This window comes from Dipteris shenzhenensis, chromosome 21 (genome assembly GCF_047967505.1).
Source record: "Dipteris shenzhenensis isolate YYH24624 ecotype China chromosome 21, Dip_SZ_1.0, whole genome shotgun sequence".
Lineage (NCBI taxonomy): Eukaryota > Viridiplantae > Streptophyta > Polypodiopsida > Gleicheniales > Dipteridaceae > Dipteris > Dipteris shenzhenensis.
The window spans coordinates 7,306,917-7,326,847 of NC_141616.1; the positions used below are offsets into that span (position 1 = coordinate 7,306,917).

The 19,931-nt window shown below is 48.9% G+C and overlaps 1 protein-coding gene across 1 annotated transcript in view; it reads right to left on the reverse strand.

The window, feature by feature from the left end:
* Positions 1-1,861: 1,861 nt before the first annotated feature.
* The window catches only part of LOC147888437 (long chain acyl-CoA synthetase 6, peroxisomal-like), a 100,474-nt gene continuing 82,404 nt past the window's right edge, over positions 1,862-19,931 (reverse strand). Inside the window, exons 20-24 of the mRNA XM_087393041.1 lie at positions 3,059-3,162; positions 2,884-2,969; positions 2,626-2,715; positions 2,444-2,530; positions 1,862-2,283 (exon numbers count right to left, since the gene is read on the reverse strand). Coding sequence (XP_087249167.1) covers positions 2,188-2,283; positions 2,444-2,530; positions 2,626-2,715; positions 2,884-2,969; positions 3,059-3,162 — 463 coding nt within the window. The 3' untranslated portion in view covers positions 1,862-2,187. The remainder of the gene's footprint in view (positions 2,284-2,443; positions 2,531-2,625; positions 2,716-2,883; positions 2,970-3,058; positions 3,163-19,931) is intronic.

Sequence of the window (19,931 nt, forward strand, 5' to 3'; positions counted from 1 at the left end):
CTTTACCTCTATTAAGCACTTCTTCTATATTAATGAGGTAAGCAACAATTTGATGATATAGAAGAAGTTTCAAGTGCCCATATATCGAAGTGTAAATGATAAGGTTCATGCATTGACAAATATTCATGAACCAATATTTACTTGGCGTTGTGGAACTTGATTCCAAGACCATGTGGCACTATGACTTGTTACAAGATTTTCACAATCATGATGCAATTAAAAAGTGTTTTCCTGTTTTGCAAGTGTTTCTTTTGAATCTTTCAGTCTCAACTAAAATTTTCCCATCATAGCTAATCCTCTGAGTCAATATCCTTAAAAAATTTATACTCGAAAACCTACTAATTTGATATTATGACATGGCAGGATCCCACACATACAAACACACCCACACACACATTTTTAAAATCCTAGAACCCAATATCTTCTCTGACTCACTCGTCCACCTAGCGGAGATGTAGGGTAGTCCCTTTTGCAAGACAAATATATCAAAGAGAGATTGGTCCCATATAGAGAGACTATAAGATTTTCTTCTTGCTCAGATGATCTGGAGTAAGCTATCAGTCCCACATTGTATTCTACTAGTAGACTTGGGGGTTAAATCCTCTACAACCTGATGCATTTTTTGAAGTGGTCACTTATCCCCATAAAGTCAAAGACTTTTACACCATGGGAAACCCATGCTCTAAAGAGAGCCAAAAGAAGATCCTTTAAAGAAAAAGCAACAAAACCCATGAAAGGGACAACTTTCTTATAATGTCATTATGCATATGGTTAATTTATGAAAATTGCTATTCATCTCATCTCAACATTTTTGCATTTAATCACTTCCTCTTTTTCAAAGTAGATATGGACACTCCATCAATACATGGGTGCATCAAAATGATCTTGAACAAATAAATAGCCCGAGATGGTCACTATTTAAAAAGCCATAAAACACGTGCAAGCAACCACACATTTAAAATAGCCATATATTTAAAATTTTATATTTTCTTGTGTAATTATTTACCCTTCTTTCATATGTATACATGTCCCCTCCTTACATGTGCATACCATAGTTATATTAATAGGTTTTTCTTTAGTCCCCTACTATTTGTAAATAGCCTTCAAGTCCCCCAAATTTAAAATCCCCCTTCCATGAATGAACCTACTGCCTTAACATGTTTATAGAGTGATCGCCACCACGGGATAAACACGGTATACGGCTATGAAAGGATATCAAAACACTATTGCAAAAATATAAGGACGGGATGACATGCAAACTAATGCCTACAAGCTACATTATGTTGTACATTCACTAGACCATGGCTATAAATGCATCGGCTTCTAAGGTACAAACATAGCAAAAATATCACATGATGCCTATATTATTCAGCCTTGAAACATTCTACAACAAAAATATTCGAGATAAACATCCACCATGCTCTCTCCCGATAACCACCTTTCTTTTAAAAAAAAGAAGAAATAAAGGGTGAGTCATCAATTGTCTATAGGGCAACTATCCCATAGAAAAAGGATAACAATATAATTTTGGATGAGATAGCGAGTAGTTTTGTTAACATTCCGTCGAATTCTAGATTTGCAAAACATCTAAATTAACATATGCTTGACGAATTGCAAGATGGAATTATAATCTATTCAAACGAATGCGTCATTTATACGTGCGTCATTCATACGAGCAAAAACCTCTGAGTAGATCTCATCCGAGCTTGCTTTTTAAGATATCATAAAAGTAGTGTTTCTTTAGGAAACATGGTTTTTACATCTTTATTTTCACTAGACTTTATCTATGCAATTCACAATAATGAGAAGTTTAAATGAGCATATTCATCTAGTATAAAATACCTAACATGTATGGAAATCAGCATGAGGTTTTGAAGCAGTCCACTCACAAAATCGAACTCCCATTTTTCACCATCAGATTATGGACTCACGTTGGAGATTAAAATCTTGAAATAATTGGGGGGGGGGGGGAAATAACTTTGTCACAACAAATGATCACTCAATGGTGAAACAATCCCTCCCAGAACATGAAAGAGGATAGGTATTTCATGAACCATGAACTTTTGTATACTCTTCCAAGTGTCATAATTTCCAGATACACAGGGAAGAACATCAAGTTAGTGATTTTTCGTTTTTTAACAAGCAAGTGGAGGGAACCGATGTGGATGATACTTATACAAACATTGTTTACAATGCTTTGTTGAGATGTTCCCTTGCAGCCAGCTCCCTATACATCTCTTCAATTACCTTGGCAAAATGTGCTCTTGCTTGAGGCCTTTTTATCTAGAGCACCGCACAAAAAATGAACCAAGAAATCAGTCTTGAGGTTTATTTTTTTAAACTAGAAACACGCTCTTTGTCAACATTCTGTACCACACAAACCTAGAATGTAAACACCCTGTAAGATGCTGACTATGCTCATTACCACTCAACAAAATCATACCTTGAAGGTCGGGGTGAGAAGTCCATTTTCCAATGTAAAAAGCTCTGGGGAAAGTGTGACAGCTTTGGCGAATTCAAATCCTCTCAGCTGCGAACATCAAAACACAAAAGCATATGTTAACACCTCTATCAGACTAAAAATGCCACCACCTATGCAATTGAATGACGAGATTCAAACTTTACCTTGGCTTCATATCCTATAGCATTCATGTCAGCAAGGACAGCAGCTCTCAGTTCAGGGTCGTTGCACAACCTCTGGACATCATTGGAATTCTGAAATAACGGGGAAGTCTATTAGTCATGACTCCATAGATTTACCAAACTTAGCAATAATTGACATAAATAGGATGCCAAGGCACACTTGCAGTCCAAGCTTTACACCTCAGAACTCATCCCTTATCTGAAATAAAACAAACTAATATAGAGCAACAGTAGAGAGACCTGCATGCCCCTTGATTTAGCCCATTTTACGACCTCCTCAGGGTCAACAGCAACAACAGCCACCAGACTCGAATTAAAGCTATCACCTGAAACGTTTACCCACTGCCAATATAAGATCCAATAAGCCTTCATCATCTCAGTCTTAGCAACAATTATCAGAAAATGGATCCCTCACCATATATAAAGCACTGTGAAATGAACTTGCTCCTCACATACACATTTTCAATCTTCTCTGGAGCAATATATTCTCCTTGTGCGAGCTTGAAAATATTTTTTTTCCTGCAACTTACAATTTTGTTTAGCCACTGCATTTCTCTTCAAATTTCTAAGGGTTAGCCCCTTACAAGTATGAAGATAATCAGAAACTCAGGAGGTAAAACGGACATTCATTCATGAAGAAAAATTATCAACTGCCGGTCCTAATATATATGGCCACAAAGATTGATCCACGGACAGTTTTCTAACAATTATGATTCTAGAATAGTTGTGGTTGAAAATTGACAATATGCAGCATAAAAGAACATGTTACAGTTTTCTTACTAGTGATACTTGTACTGATATATCCTCTACCAGAGAACATTAAACCCCTAGATTCTGTACAAAGTGCACTGAAGCTGTTATAGGCCAGCAAAATACCCTTGAAGGAGGATCCTACCAGAAGAAGTGATTGAAGGGAGGGGATCTCACTGTAGGCAAGCAAAGAATAACAAGAATAGAAGAAATATGCCTCTTTGTTCCTGATCTTTGTAAGAACTTACTATCTGTGAGTCAGATGACAAGAAACACGATGAACATAGAGTTTGATGACCAGGAAGTCTTGGTTGGATCAAAAGATGAAATAGCGATCATGGCTCAAGGAGTTGAAGAAAATGGGTTGTAGAGGATCAATGCACTATCGGTTCATGGTGGCAAAGGATGCTACAGGCTGTGGAATGTGAGATTTGGTCACATCAATTATGGGACCTTGTCAGAGATGCAGAAAAGAAAGATGGCAGATGAACCTCCACCAATAGCACGGTGAATGGAGTTTGCAAGGCTTGCTTGGAGGGCAAGCAACACCAGGAGCCATTCCCGAAGGAGGCTAGATCGAGGGGCAAGGCTCCACTAGAGTTGGTACACTCCAATATATGGGGCCCAGTCATCTAACTCATTTGCAGGTTCTCGCTACTTTCTGACTTTTATTGATGATTGTAGTTGGATGGTCTAATGTCATGCCCTCACAGGATCTAACCCTATCGGAACCATCGTCTACAACACCAGAATCGTGTGCAGGCAAACTCGCCACCCAACCATGCTGATCCAAACTCGATCAGCCCCATCAAGCCCAGGCTAGAGAGCCTAATGGAAACTGCCAGCCCTGCAAGCCAAACCTCACCCTTGGCATCCCATACCGCCTGGTGAACAGCTGCGCTGGTAGCTCCTAGCTCTGGTCCTCACTGGCCAGTGTGTGCAACTATGGCCGTGTCCTTCCCTTTATAGCCTCAGGGAAGAGTGCTCGCCAAGAAAATACAAGAAAAGCACACAAGCGCCAAAAAAAGTGAAAAAACAATCTTACTTACCCATGTTCCCATGGATAACACTCTAGCCTGTCATCCACATGCCTGTCCCTAGCGTGTACATGACATACTCCCTTCCTCAAAGAGCTCGATCCTGAGCTCATAAAAACTCAGAAGCAGTCAACTTGCTAGAAACAAATCACCATTGGTCGAAACCAATAGACTCAAGGAAAATCCTACCAAGAGATTCACTTGCTCAAAAACATCAGATGAGCATGAAGTTGTAACCAGCCTTTGACTGACAAAGGGTGGTGTAACTGACACTATTATCTCACAAAACTGAAATACAGCCAACTTGAACCATTGCCATTGCCCACAAGCAAAACTTAGAGCATGTAACTTCACAGCATAGCATTACTGAACTATTTAAAACAAGGGAGGCTAGAATGCCCCTACTCAAAAGCATGAAAGTGACACCTGTTGGCCCCAACACTTGGCGCCCCTTGCAGTATTTATTTAATTACTGGTTAGCTCAAATACAAGGGACTCCCTTCAAGAGCTCACCCGCAGGTGCAACCCAATACAATGCCAACCCGTGGCTGTGCCAGTGATCAACTCCCAGTGCTATTCTCTTGGTTCCCTTCAATAGCCATGCATAACACAAGTAGAACAACCTGACAGCATGCCAAGCAATGCATTCACATATATCAAAGCCATTACTGAGCCCAAGGCTTGCCAATGCACCCCCAAGAACCAGTGCCCCAATCCTCTTCCGGGGCAATGGCAGCCTTGCAGAATCTCAGCAAGAAAGACAGTAGCATAGAGCAAAGAGAGAAGATAAGAATCCGGCCAACACAAGGAACTGTTTCAGCCCGAAACAGCCCCACAAGTTGGTTGAACGACAGACAGTAGACTCTGGTAGGAGGGAGCTTCCTATGACTGACTTCCACACCAGAAAAGATCAAGAAAATGAGGGTCCAGCAAGCTGAAACAGATCCACCATGATTGCGTCCACCAGAAAGAGGATTCCAGCCCACCAGCACCTCAGTTCTCAGTGCGCCTTGCACCAGACAGAAGCTAGAAGTGAGGCGTCCAAGAATATGGCCTCAAAAGCAAAAAAGATGGATTTTTGTCACGAAGAAAGTCAAGAAAACCTCCGGAAATGGCCCAGAATGGAGGCGTCCAGGTCCAGGAAGCATGCCAGCAACAGAGAGCACCAAGGGGAGGAGAATTGTCGCGAAGAAAACTCCAAAATTGACTTCAGCCAGCAAGAGGGAGGCTGCAGCTATAGGAACGTCAAAGAAAAATGAATCTCATCAAAAGGACTTTGCACCATTTGTAGCTGAGACACAAATGGGTTGATTATCCAAACAACCTTAGCAAAATTCCAAATAAAACCCATCATTTCGCAAGTGAAGATGCTTCTTTAGGAGCAAAAGATAAGAAAGGCAAAGCATCACGCGTGGCTAACATCATTCACATGAGCATTTAGGACATCTTTTAAGTTGTATGAGTTCTTGGTCATGCCTTTCGGACTCACTAATGCTCCTCCGACATTCAATCGCATGATGGACAGGATCTTTCGAAATCACAAAGCCTTTGTCGATATGTTCTTTGATGACATAATTGTGTTTTCGAAAGATGAAGAAGAGCATCGGGAGCATCTAGCAATTGTGTTTGCAAAGCTGAGGAAACACAGGATGTTTATTAACCCCAAGAAGAGTGAGTTTTTCATGGCTGAAATTCATTTTGTGGGGCATATTGTTTCCAAGGATGGGGTGCGGATGGATCCAGCTAAAGTGGAAGCAATAAAGAGTTTGCCACAACTGAATAACTTGCATGAAGTTCGCAGTTTCTTGGGCTTGTGTTCATACTACCGCCGCTTTATCCGTCATTTTGCAGATATTGCAGCTCCTATGCATGCACTGTCAAAGAAAGGAAGAGAGTTTCGGTGGACAAAGGAGGTAAATGATCTTTTGAGGAGCTGAAACAGAAGCTTATAACAGATCCGGTGCTGATTTTCCTGATTTGCAGAAATCTTTTCATGTGCACATGGATGCTTGTGGTAAGAATGGTATTGGAGCTGTTCTAACGTAGGATGAGCACCTTGTAGTCTATGAGAGCAGCATATTACAGCATATTGCAGTCTAGGAGGTAAATGACTCTTTTGAGGAGCTAAAACAAAAGCTTTTTTTTTTTTTTTTGCCGAAAAAACAGTGCTGATTATATTACTTCGAAAAAACAAGAATACATGGGGTCAGTTTTGCAGCTGACGGGGCTGCGTTCACAAATCGGACGCAGCCCTAAGAGGAAACAAAAAGCTCTCTCTCACGGAGGGATCAGGCGGGTGTGAATAAACAGCCAGAGAGGCGGTGAGTAGCGCCACTGAAGGCCCTGCGATGTATGCTCGAAGAAGAGGCCCTACGTATCCCAATCTCGGAGGAAACGTCTCCGCTTCTCCCGGCCAGCCCGGGAATCCCCCTGGATCTGGTCCCACTGGCCTCTGAGCGTGTGGATAATCTCACTCCAGATGTCGGCCATGACCTGGGCAGTCGAAAGAGAGGTACCTCCGAGGATCTGCGCGCGGCGCGAGGTCCAAGTGTGCCATCCGACGATGCTGCTAATAATCTCCCAGACTGGCTGCCTCACCTGAGATCCTGTGTCCACCTCTGCCAAGTGCTGCGGGATGCCCTCAAGCGGCCCCCAAGTCCCCTGTGTGATGAGGAACATAGGGTCCTGCGGGCCTGCCTCGAACGACTGGTGATAGCCAGGTGTGGTGCTGCACCAGCAGAACGCGCCCCAAGTGATCAAACCTAACTCTGGTGCTACACGAGAAAGGATCCCGAAGGCCCACCTCCACACGTCCTGGGCGCGAGTGCAACTCCAAAGGCAGTGCTTTGGTGACTCCTCGTCCTCAAGACAAATCTGACAGAGTCCTTCCTGACCAATCTGCCGCAACCAGCTCCCCACTGGAAGTCCCTTGTGGGCAAGTAGCCAAAGGAAGTAGGAAATCTTTTGCGGCCGCCAGCTCTCCCACGAGGCCTTCTAGAAGGCCTTTAGAAATAACCTGGAAATACCCTGAGCATACCAACTGGGCCGCTGGGTGGGCGGTCTGCTCTGCATCCTCCCGAGAACGCTCCTACCCAGTTTCGTGCTGTAAGCGAAGAAAGGGGTCGGCCCCTGGTCTGCCACAACCTCTGGCCATCTCCACTCTCCTGGGTCCCAGTCAAGCTTTGAAAGGGCCCGCCCCTCCCAGAGCCAGAGACGCCACAACTGCAGCTGATCCTGCTCTACTCTAGGATCGATCCGCCAAACCTTCCCCACGAGGCCAACGACACGAACCCTCTGCCACGAGAGAAGGGGATCGATGAGCGCACCCTCTATCCTGAGTCGGCCGTCCCCCAAAACGGCGAAGGAGACAGAGGTGTCGTCCAGCCGGCCTGCAACAACCAGTGGGATGCCACGAGGGGTGAACTGTCCAAGCCAACAGGCATCACCAGGCATGAGGGTCTGAATCTCTGGTGGAACCAACCATCCGGCAGGAATCGCTCCATCTATCTCTATACGCCTCGCCTGAGCTTCACGGACACCCCCGGCTGCGGCTGCTAGAGCAGCAATCTCCAAGTGTCTGTAAGTGTCCCTCCAAACTCGAAGGGACCGGGCGGGCCCCCGCATCCAGCCATCCCACGAGATATGCGACCTCTCCCCCAGCTAAAGGCCCGAGGCATCTCTGACCTGACCGTTCCAGATGAGCGGCTGGCGGTCGATCTCCTCCTGACTGCTAGGAGGCGACTGGATGAGACTGAGACGGAGTCGCCTCCAAACCGTGAGCATGCTACGAATGAGCAGGGAACGGGGGCGGGTAAGCGGTGTAGAGGTGAAGATCCACCTGAGGGACGGTAGCCACTCTCCTCCTCGGCGCGGGGTGCAAGAACTGATCCCCTGCTGAAGTAACATCTTCCAAGTTTGCCCCCCCCGGGTCAAACCGCGGATAACTAACTTGCCCAGCAGGGCCTGACTTTGGAGCTCTGGATCAATGACCCCCAAGCCACCCTCAGCCTGCGGAAGAATGACTGTCTGCCAGGCTACCCTGGCTCTTGTATCTCTGAGACCATCCTCTCCAAACCACAGGAAATTCCGAACCATCCTCCTGAGCTGTGCCACGCAAGATCTCGAGAAGCACCAACAAGAGGCCACATACTAGGCCGTGGCCAGGAGAACCTGATTGACCACAAGAGCACGACCTACAAGAGAGAGCTTAGCAGTGCTCCAAAAAGTCAGCTTCCGTCGTATGGAATCTAGCACTAGGAGAAACTGCTCAGCTGGCGTGATGTCCAGGCCGACCTGAAAACCGAGATATCTAGTAGTCTGCCCCTGCGGGATCCATCTGAAACCCAAAAACCTCCCCCACTGTGAGCAGGCCCTAGGGTCTGTGAGAAAACCAACTGATTTGTTCCAGTTGATTTTCGCACCAGCTGCCGAACAGAAGACCTCTAAGGCCAGCCTCACCCTCTCCAGCGTCCTCTCATCATCCTGAACATACAGCGCCGTGTCATCTGCATACTCCGAGTCCAGGAGCTTAGTGTCCTCCCTGATGGGAAGGCGAACACCCCGAATCCCTGTCGACCTCGCACGAAGATAGTGCGTCAGCGCCTCGGCGAAGAAGAGGAACATGTAAGGAGCAAGTGGGCAACCCTGACGCACTGATCTCTCCAATCGAAATCGCTCTCCCATCCTGCCGTCGATGATGACCCTGCTGGAAGCTGACCTGTATAACGCTGAGATACCCTGAATCCATCCCACTGGGAATCCAAGTCTCTCCAAAGTACCCTCCAGGAAAGACCAGTCCACTCGATCGTAAGCCTTCTCAAAGTCGAGAAGTAGGATGGCTAAGTGAAACCCGCTGTGCTGAGCCCTCTCCGTCGCCTCTGAGAAGGTGAAGACATTATCCAGGATACTGCGATCCTGGACAAAGCCTGTCTGAGTGTCATGAATGAGGTCAGGAAGTAGTGGCCGAACTTTGGCGCTGATCATTTTGGCAAGGATTTTATAGGCAGTGGTGAGGAGAGTGATCGGGCGCCACTGACGGATCTCCTGCCGATCTCCCTCCTTCGGGATGAGGCAGATCAATCCCGAGGAGAGGCTCTCTGGCATATGTCCGCTGCTGAAAATCTGCTGGAGGGCTGCAAGGAGGGGCTGATGGATCTGATCCCAGAATGAAGTGAAGAAAGCTCTAGAGAGCCCATCCTCACCAGGGCATTTCTGCCCATCGATGGCCATCAAGGCCTCCTGCATCTCGACAGTGGTAAACGGTGCCATCACCGTCGTCTGCATGCTGGGCTGAACAAGGGCCGGAATGTGCCTCCACACCTCCTCGCGGGAACGTCTGGTGCGGGGGGCAAGCTGCTCCTGTTGGAAAAGAGTCCTGTAGAAGTCGGTAGCCAACCCCATGACCTCCTCCTGGTCGGTAATGATGTGGCCCTCCGCTGTCCTAAGACTCCGAATCTGGTCACCTGCCGCCCTCTGGCCATGAGTCCTGAAGAACTCTCTGCTCATCCGGTCCCCCTTCCTAGCCTAGTAGGAGAGGGAGGCGTGATAAGAAAACTCCGAGCGACACTAGAGGGTCTCCTCAAGAAGGGCTCTGGCTCGAAGGGCCTGGATCCGAAGCTCCTCCGAACCCGGAGCTGCCTGATGGAGCCGCTGAATGGAGGCGAGGTCCCTACGAAGAGCTCTCTCTCTGCCCCACCACTCTTGACGAGCCTGAAGGGCTGCTAGCTGGCAAATCTGACTGGACTCCTGCAGAGCCTGCGCCACCGACTCTGCCAGATCCACGCACTCGCCCCAATCTCTGTCCCAAAGGCTACCGATACTACTGCGCACCTCCTCCCTAGAGAAGATGGAATCAGGAATCCTTGCATGAACGGGGGGGAAGGGACTGAGCTGCCGAGTCTAGTGTCAAGAGCACTGGCGCGTGGTCGGAGAGCGTCGTCCCTGGCACTACACCCACCTGACCACCTCTGCTGATGGCCCAATCATTGACATAAAATCTGTCCAATCTCTCCAGGAGTCTGCCCCCTTCCCTGCGGAAGCCCCACGAGAAGTCCAAGCTCCCGTGCCATCGGCGGAAGGACGGGTCTCTCCAGCTGTCCCTCCCTCCTGTCGCAAAGAGAAAGGAGTCCCAAGCGGACTGCTCTGCCTGAGCTATACCTGTAAACTCTGGACCTCTGCCCTGCTGGTCCTCCAAGGTCTCAAGATTGTTGAAGTCACCTCCAACAATCCACGAATCCATGTCTAGGAGAAGCTCTGTAAGTGTCCTCCAGAAGGTGGCTCTGCGTCGGAGGTCTGTGGGTGCATAAATGTTGAGGACTCCTATTTTGGAGCCCTCCAACTCTAGGCCAACCCACAGCGCACGGCCTGGGATCAACGTACCATGGCCAAAAACTCCCTGGGCAATCGACTCGCAGACGGACGTGCAGACACCGCCACTCCTCCCCTGTGCACCGATCGAGGGCTCCCAGTAAGTGTGAGAGCGTCCAGGGAGGATCTTCCCGCAACTACGGGTATGAGCCACTGAAAGCTTATGCTCATGGAGCAGGAGCATATCCAAGCGACCAATCACTACTAGTTGAAGTTCCTGTCTCAAGATAAGCTTCCTAGGACCACGGGTGCCAGAAGAATGAAACCCGTTCACATTCCAGGAAACAAAGTGTAAGCTCATGGTGAGGACTGGTAGGCTGCGAACAACTGTCTGCTCATGGCCGAGGTCGATGAAGAGGCTGGTAGTTCGGAATGAAGGCGCTGACGCTTCTGTGAGGGTTTGGAGGGGGAGGCGGGGTCATCCTGCCCGTTCTTCAAAACTTTTAGCAAAGGCGTGAGGCCTTTGGTGCCATGGACAAACGCTTTCTCGAGCCAGCTCGAGATCTTTGAGGTGGTCATCCCGTAGAAGGCGCGAAGTTTCTGTGCTGTCCAGACTCTGACATCCTGTGGGAGGGGCCAAGGCAGAGGGGGCCTGAGGATCACAATCAATCTGAAACGCTTGGCGACGCATCGCCACCGCAGGCGCACGTCACCCTCGGACCACTGGGTCTCGAGAAGCTGTCCACCCGTCGGGCCTATCCAGGAGCAAATCTGAGCGTGTGTCTGCTCTCTGAGAGCCTCCCAGACCGAGTCGTCTGTCCAGATCTCGGTGTCGTCGCTGCGAAAGGTGAAGGCAAAGCTGGGTCCATCCGTCGGGGCCAAGGCTGCGATCTTCCCATCCGCCCCTTTACGGAGTAGGAAGATACTGATGTCGAGGCAAGATGGGAAGGTCCCGAGGTCGGCCACATCCAAGTAATCCCAGGGACCGGACCTGTAGAAGTCGCGAGGGAGCTCTCTCTCCTGGAGCTGAGGCCTGCCAGAATCTACAACTGAGGGGGCCGGGCTAGCAGATAAGGAAGGCTGCTCCTGGGGTGGTGCTGACTCGGGGTGCCCTGCCTGGGGTGAGGAAGGGGGAGGAGGCTGCGGGGTAGGAGACTCTCACTCCACTGAAGTGACTAGCAGGGGGGCCGGAGGTGGGAGAGTAGGGGCTGCACGCGACTGAGAAACCACCAGTGAAGCAGACACTGCGGGAGAGCTGAGAGGGGCGGGGAGGGGGCTGGGGCTGGGGCTGGGGCTGAGGAGGAAGAGGCGGGGGCTGAAGAGGAAGAGGCGGGGGTTGAGACTGAGGGTCGAAAGAAGGGAACTGCGTCTGGGGTAGGGGCTGGGGCTGGGTGGGGGGGAGCTGGGGATCGGGAGAGAGGGGGACCTGAAGCTGCGGGGGGCGGGATACAGACGAAGAAGAAGCTCTCCCTAGACCCTGGGGCGGCTGCCTGTCAAGTCTCTGAGGCACTGCTGCAGGCTGGGTAACCTCTGCCTCCTTGCCTTTGTCAGAAGTCTTCTTATTCTTTCCTCTTTTCCTTTTGATCTCGGTCCAGCCACCAACCACCTCTGGACCGGACTCCGGCTGCCTCTGCTCTGCCTGGCGTGGCTGCCTGGAGGGAGGGGGAGGGGGCTGCCGGGGGGGGGGCCCGGGGGGGGCCGAGATGGGCTGGAGAAGCGCAGGCAAGCAACAGCCAGGTGCCCAAAGCCATGACAACGCAGGCACTGGCCTGGCTGTCCTGTGACTACCATGCTCTAAGTAATGCTGCCAACATCTGTCACAGTCTCGATCTCTGCAGGGAGGGACGCAGGATCTGCCATAGCCACACGGATTCTGGGAGCTCCTGCCGCAGCAACCGCGTCGACAAAAGTGTCATGCATCACCCAGCCAAAGTGGGAACCCAGGTCCCTGACTATCGGCCGCAAACTCAGCAGCAAGGCCAGGAAATACTAGCGTCACTGGGTGGCGAGGTATGCGGAAATGAGCATCAAAGTCTGCTGCGCTGAATCCTCGGTACCAAGGGACTATCATGATGATCTTTCCATCCACAGATGTGGGGGAACCAGCAATCAGGTTGCTCGCAGCTTTCGCAGTGGAGAGTTTAAGCCAGAAGATGCCCCTTCCCATAAGGGCCACCTCCTCGATGTGGCTATCCTCTAGCATAAGGGTGGATTGTAGCCAATCCCTGATGGCTGGCCTGGAGGGAGAGTGAATCACGCGGTAGGCTTCTGGAGAGGGGGGGGTCCGGCTGGGCCTCCGGTTCCGGGCAGGGGGCCGCCATACCGCCAAGACAAACTGCGAGAGCTCCAATGAGGAAGAGGCTGCCACCAAAAAGGGAGAGCTAGACGAGGGGTGGAGCCTGGGGGCGGATGAGGAGCGGCGAGGCGAGGCGACGAGCAGTGGCGAGGCGAAACGAGGCGAAGAGGAGGCGAGGCGAGGTTGTGGCGAGGCGAGGCGAGGCGAGGCGGAGGAGGAGGCGAGGCGAGGCGAGGCGAGGCGAGGCGGGAGAGGAGGCGATGGCTAGGCGAGGCGACGGGCGGAGGGCGGAGGCGAAGGCTGAGGCGAGGGCGATGACGATAGCGAGGCAGGGGGCGGAGGCGATGGCGATGGCGTGGCAAGGTGACGGGCGAGGCGAGGTGGAGACGATGGCCAAGGCGGGCGAGGCGACGGGCGAGGCGAGGTGGATAGGGAGGTAGGGAGGTAGATGCGATGGCGAGGGGAGAAGGGCTCGCAGGAGCAGCAGCGTCGAGCAGACACAATTTTGGAAGAGTGATATTTTACTACTACTGCTAAAACAAAAGCTTATAACAGAGCCTGTGCTGATTTTCCTGATTTGCAGAAATCTTTTCATGTGCACATGGATGCTTGTGGTAAGAATGGTATTGGAGCTGTTCTAACGCAGGATGAGCACCCTGTAGTCTATGAGAGCAGCATATTACAGCCAGCTGAAAAGCATTTGCAGCTTTAAGAGAAGGAGATGTTGGTCGTACTTCGTGCCTTGTCCACTTGGGAACATTATCTTCTGGGAGCTGATTTTATAGTACAGACGGATCATCAGTCTTTGCGTTACTTTTTGGCGCAATCCAAGCTGTCCGAGAAGCACATGAGGTGGGCAAACTTCTTGTCTATGTTTCATTTTCAGATTGTACATGTTGAAGGCAAGAAGAATGTGGTTGCAGATGCCTTGTCTCGAAAGCCACAAGTTTCAGCTATGACAATTGCCTATCACAATGAGCTTGATGCCATGAAGGATTAGTACTCAAATGATGAGCAATTCACTGGAATTTATGATCAGCTTGTTAATGGGTAGAGACATGAGCATTATGTACTTAAGGATGGTTATACAATGATGCATGGCAGGCTGTGTGTCACCAAGCAGTTGAGACAGAAGGTCATGATCCACCGTATGCAGGACATTGTGGTATTGATGCTACAATTAAGGTAGTGGAGCATCTTTTTTAAATAGCCTACGCTGCGTCGTGATGTTGAAGAATATGTTCGTACATGCATGACCTGTCAGAATGTGAAGTACGATAGTCAGAAGACTCCTGGATTGTTACATCCTTTGCCCATTCCAGATGGACCATGGGAAAGCATAGCCATGGACTTCATTTTTTTATTTACCCAGACTCTTACAGGTACTGATGGAATATGGATGTCATTCTTGTACGGAAGAAGATTGGGGCAACTCATATGGCAAAGTTGTTTATGCATAATATTTTTAAGTATCATGGCATGCCTAAGTCTATCATGAGTAATAGAGACCCTCGCATGACCAGCTTGTTCTGGCGGGGACATTTTGATAATATGGGCACTAGTCTCCAGTTCCCTTCTGCTTTTCATCCGCAGGAAAATGGACAATCAGAGGAGGCTAATTCCACAGTTTTGATTTGCTTACGTGCTATGTTTCGGAGCACCAATCACAGTGGGAGAAATTTTACATTCTTCTACAAGTAAAGCTTCATTTGAGATAGTGGAAGGCAGCCGTAAGATTCCACCCATCTTGTAGATAAAAGATAAAATCTTTGAGGCTGATGAGCGGATGTGGCTTATCAAAAGGTGAAGCACGCACTTCAACTATCATAGGTAAGCAAAAGAAGGTAGCAGACAAACACCGTCGTGAAGTTAAAGAAGGTGATTATGTCTTGCAGCATTTTCAAAAGGCAAGGCTGAAAAGTACGCGGGGTCGTACTCAGATTTTTCCTAAGTTGAGTATGAGGTATTATGGACCTTTTAAGGTAGCTGAGAAGATTAATGATGTAGCATTTCGGTTACACTTGCCTAATCATTGAAGGATTCACAATGCTTTCCATGTGAGTCTTCTCAAGCCTTTTCAGGGTGATGTGCCTGAGGATCTGCCTTGGGAGATGCAGCCAAAGGTGGAAGAGTTAGACGAAATTCTGGTACCCGAGTAGATTCTAGCACATAAGGAAAGGAAGGTAAAAAATAAAGTTACCCGACACTACTTGGTGATATTTTTGAATTATTCATCATTGCATGCGAAGTGGATGGAGGAGGAGGACTTGCAAATACTTCTCAGGTGTTGCTGCTTTACCTTGAGACTTTCCAATTGGCACTCATTCAGGTTCAGCAGAGCGACAAGATCTGGAGCATTGCTTGATGCTCAAGGGGGGGGGTTAGCACCTTCACTCCCTCTGTACAGACACGCTTGAGTATCTGGAGGTCGCTTGGTGTTACAATATGTCTCACCCGAGGTACTGGTTGCTAACAGTACTTCTGCCGCAGGACCTCTATGATTGGTGTACTAGTCACTTGGTTATGATACATCTAACGTGCAATGATATATGTATTTGTTATCCATGGCTCTACAAGTATGTATACATTGTTGGTTTATCTACTGGCAGCATGGTTGGTTGTCCTTTAAGATTTGGATGGCCTGCTGTTGGCTATCCTTTCAAAATTGGTTGATTTTTTGGCGGCATTCCTTTCAGATTTGGCTTTTAATTTTGCTATTTTCTCCTCCTTTTTTCTGTTGTTTTTGTTTGCAGGCAATTGTGGACGTTTGCCTTCTTTCAAGAGGGGGGTATGTCATGAGGACGTGAATTTATGGTAACTTTGATTTGCAACTCCCGTAATTTACGTGTGACTGCCTTAGGCCTCTGGGGCACGGAAGTCTGGCCACGTGTGCGGGACTTGGGGAATAAAAATTTCAAGTGGGCCCTTGGAAATTGTGAATGTGCAAGCCAATTACTAGGCAATTAATTCCTAGGACCAGTGTGTGCAACAAAGGGGGAAAAAGAGTGGTGCAATTAAAATCTGCTATTTTTGACACGGGACTCCAAAAACAGCACAAGGCACCTGTTTGGCATGCAGGAGGCCAAAATCAGGCCAAAAAGAGAGAGAAAATCCATTGCAATTTTGCCTGGAGGGTTTCTAGGGCTGGGCGACCTATTTTCTAGCTGAGTTCTGGTCTTCTGCTGCTGTTGGTGACCTCTAGAAAGCAGGGCGACTTGTTTGGATGCTGTTTCTGCTTCCAGAAGTTGACCAGGAAGTGTTGCGCAATTTCTCTACAGGCTGGTTTTTCTGTTTCTGGGCCCCAGAAGTGCTGTGAATTCTTCTACAGGCTAATTCCTCTAACTTCTGGGCTCCCGGAGAAGAGGCAATCCATCATGTTGCCTCCCTAGTTGCAGGCAGACTATAGAAAGTGGGGCGAACTGATTTCTGGCTGATTTCTATGAATTGCTGCTTATTTCGGGGCCTTTTCTAGGTGGGGAGACCTGTTTTAGAGCTGCCTTTGGGCTGTGCCATGGCTGAATCATCTTTTCTTTGCTGGATTCAGGGTTTTCCAGTTCAAACGACCTGAATCCTATCGAATCTGGGTAGAGGAAGGCTAGTTTCTGCCTGCTTTTGCCATTTCCGGACTGGTTGTTGGATGGCTATTGCATTTGGTATTGTTTCCAAGCAAAGGAAGGCTGATTTATGCTCTTGGGAAATGGCCAGGGTGACTAAAGATAGGGGTGACCTGTTTTGGGAGGGTTTTCCTAGTTGGATGTGCCAGAGTTTTGGCTGTCTTTGGCTTTTTCTGCAAGTGTTTGGCCATGTTTGGCTGGTTGGGCACCTGGCTGTGTAGGTGCAGTAAGCAAACAGATAGTTTATGCCTTTGGGTTTTGTTGCACGCTTGGTTGAAAGGAAGAGTGCGTGATTGGATGCATATTCGCCATATAAAGTTGAGCAAGATATTGGAAGTCTGTGGAGACCTTGTAATCAGCCTCTTGGCTTCATCAATATGTGTGTACTTCATAACCATTCATGTGTGTGTAGGCCAGTAAATAGACTGTGCTCAAAGACAAATATAGAAGCAACACTTATAAATTTCCGTCCGTCCACAAACTGGACAAGATACAATACCAAAACGTTTTCCTACTATATGCCTGGGACCTCTTGATTGCCCGCATGGTCCACTGAGCATATGTAGACTCTCTGTCCAAAGGGTCTCTTACATCTTGCTGTCCGGAAAGCCAGCCTAGGTGGGCACCTCTTGCTGCAGGTATCCAGCCTAGTTCACCTCCTGGATAAGGCCCAACTGCTGCTGCTAGTGCTGCTCCTTCCTGCTCTTCAGAGGTTGCTCCAAGTGATAATCAAGGAGGCCCAAATGGCCACCTTATATAGGGCTCAAAGGCCCAGCCAAAAATACCGACTCCCCAAGCCTTATTGACCGACCCAGGGGTTAGCTCCAGCCGACCAAGAGTCGGCCCCTTTTCCAGCATATATGACCCTGGTTGGCTGGCTTGGACCAGCCCAACCAGGCCACACCTCCTCCTCCATGCTGTGGGCTGCCCCCAGCCCTTGTGTAGGGCCCCAAACCAAGTCCTCTTAGTCCCCAATCAGCCGCTTTTGCTGCGTAAATTCATCATGCTGATCATGCCTCTGTTCCGGCTCCTGCCAGCTCCGTACAGCCACATGGAGCTCCTATGTACTGTCCGTACATCTGCTGTAGCAGGTCCGTACCTTGGCTGACATAAGCTGCCTTGTCCATGCAGGCTTTCTTGTGTTTGATGTGAGGTGCTGCCCATGTGGCAGCCCCCTCTCTTTGTTTTTCTCTTTGGGTGTGTTGCCCAAATGCCATCTAATCAGCTGCCCATGTCGCATCGTCGGTGGATCTTGGAAGTGCGCCTAGAAGCACTGCCACTCTAGTCGAGCCAAAGCACTACACCCTCGTGTGAGCCCTTCTTGGGTGGCATGGGTCATCGTGAAGATTGATACTCTACTGCATCTACTATGGCACTATGAGAGAATTAGATGCAAAATCCAATAGGCCTACCTGTCTATCTCTTGTACGTGCATTGAAGTCACCGAGAAGAAGTATCACCCTGTCTAGAGAACTCTATGATGTCATCATGTATAGTCCCATATGGGTTGTGTCCCTCTGTAGTGACCTCATGTGCATACGGTGATGTATTTGGGGGGAAATAGCACACCGCAATGAAGATCGGTCGTGTATCTAGTGGTTGGATTCATACCCGCATGAGTCGAGCATGCTCCTCTCTTCGTACCACAGATATGAGTGGTCTCATATGTGATCTGAAAAGGACAGCTGCCCCCCCCCCCCCCCCCCCCCGACTCGCATACCCCACTGTCTCTCCTCATATCCTTTCTGTGGGCTGACTCCGAAGCGTATCCTGTCACTGTGGGCAATTCTCTCTTTGGACTCTCATGCATTTCAGTGTAGAAAATCATGTCTCTAACGGTGTATGTTTCTGAGAAACCTCCCGGGTCAGACCAGAGGGTGCCATTGCAATTCCATACTACCATTTTCAAGCTATTCTCCACCCCCGACCCCGGTAGGAGACACCGTCATGTGCTCTCCACTCCACCTTCTCTCCTTTCTGACCTTTCTACTCTCTCGTATGATCACTTTGCCATCTCGGTACACAGCCCATTTCCCTTCCTGTCTTGCTGCCATTACACGTGCCATCCCCTCCCGTCAGTGCTCTTGTTGCAAGAGCATGAGATCGTCATCCAAGAAAGTCCTGGTGCCCTTCAGTGTTGTCCTCATGCTCATGAGGGTGGACCTATCTTGTCCGAAGCCTCACAATCAATGGCCTGGTTGGCGCATCCTCTTTGCCCACCCGCCAGGTTATCTCACATGTCAAGTTAACTCCCATCTTAGTGAATAATGCTGCAGCATCTGCCAAAGGGATATCTCCTACTGTTAGCCCTCTGACTAGAACATTCACGGCCTTGCTGCCCCTTCTCTTGTCTTCCTCTAAGGCATCAGAAATGAACTCCTCCTTGGGGACTATTGTGCCACTTTTCACCACATCTTTCCATTCTAGCATTTTTTCTTTTTCCTTAATGATTTGCTGAGTGAATCCAATATGTTTACCTTGCAAAGTGGCCTATAAGGTTACCATCTCTTTCCTGAGTGCCTTATTCTCAGATTTCAGCTCATCTCTTGCATCCCGCTTCATAAATCCCCTTTGCATCCTTGAGCTCTTGCATTTGTTCTTTAATGAGGTTCAGCTCCTCATTTAGGGGGGGCAGAAACTCCCCATCCTCCCTATGTGTATCTACCCTCAGTTTCTCATTCTCCTGTTTGAGGTTAGTGATTTGGGCTTCCAATGCCTCAATTTGGGAAGCAAAAAGACTGGTTATATCCATCTGAATTTTGCATAGTTGATTTGTCCTTTTTTTTTGCATATCCCCTTGGCATTTTTTCATGTCATTTTGCATTTGGGCGCGTATATTTGAGAGCTCCTCTTTCCTAGGGGCCTTTTTTTGAAGCTGTCTTTGCCCTTTGTTCCACTGTTTTCCTGTTTTGGCAGGTCCGAGATGTGTTGGGAGCTAGTGGATTGTAGAGCCTTGAGGCCATGGAGCCTGGAGCAAGTCTAGGGACAGTGCGCTTGCTGTGCCCTGTTTTCGTGGAGGCTTGGACTGTAGGCGCTGCGCTGGGCAGCCTTGCTTGGCTAGGCCAAGCTATGTCACGTGGCCCAGCTAGCAGCCATGTAGTGGTTGTGGCTCATGCCTCGGGGCCTAGAGGCCCGTGATTCAAAGGCGCCATTTGAGGAGGGGGATGGTGGGGGGAGTTGGGGGGGAGGAGAGAGAGAGAGAGAGATGATATGATTGTGTTAACGTCCTCATGAGACTGGTGACCACTATCAACAAATAGTGATCTTTTACATCCGGTGAAAGAA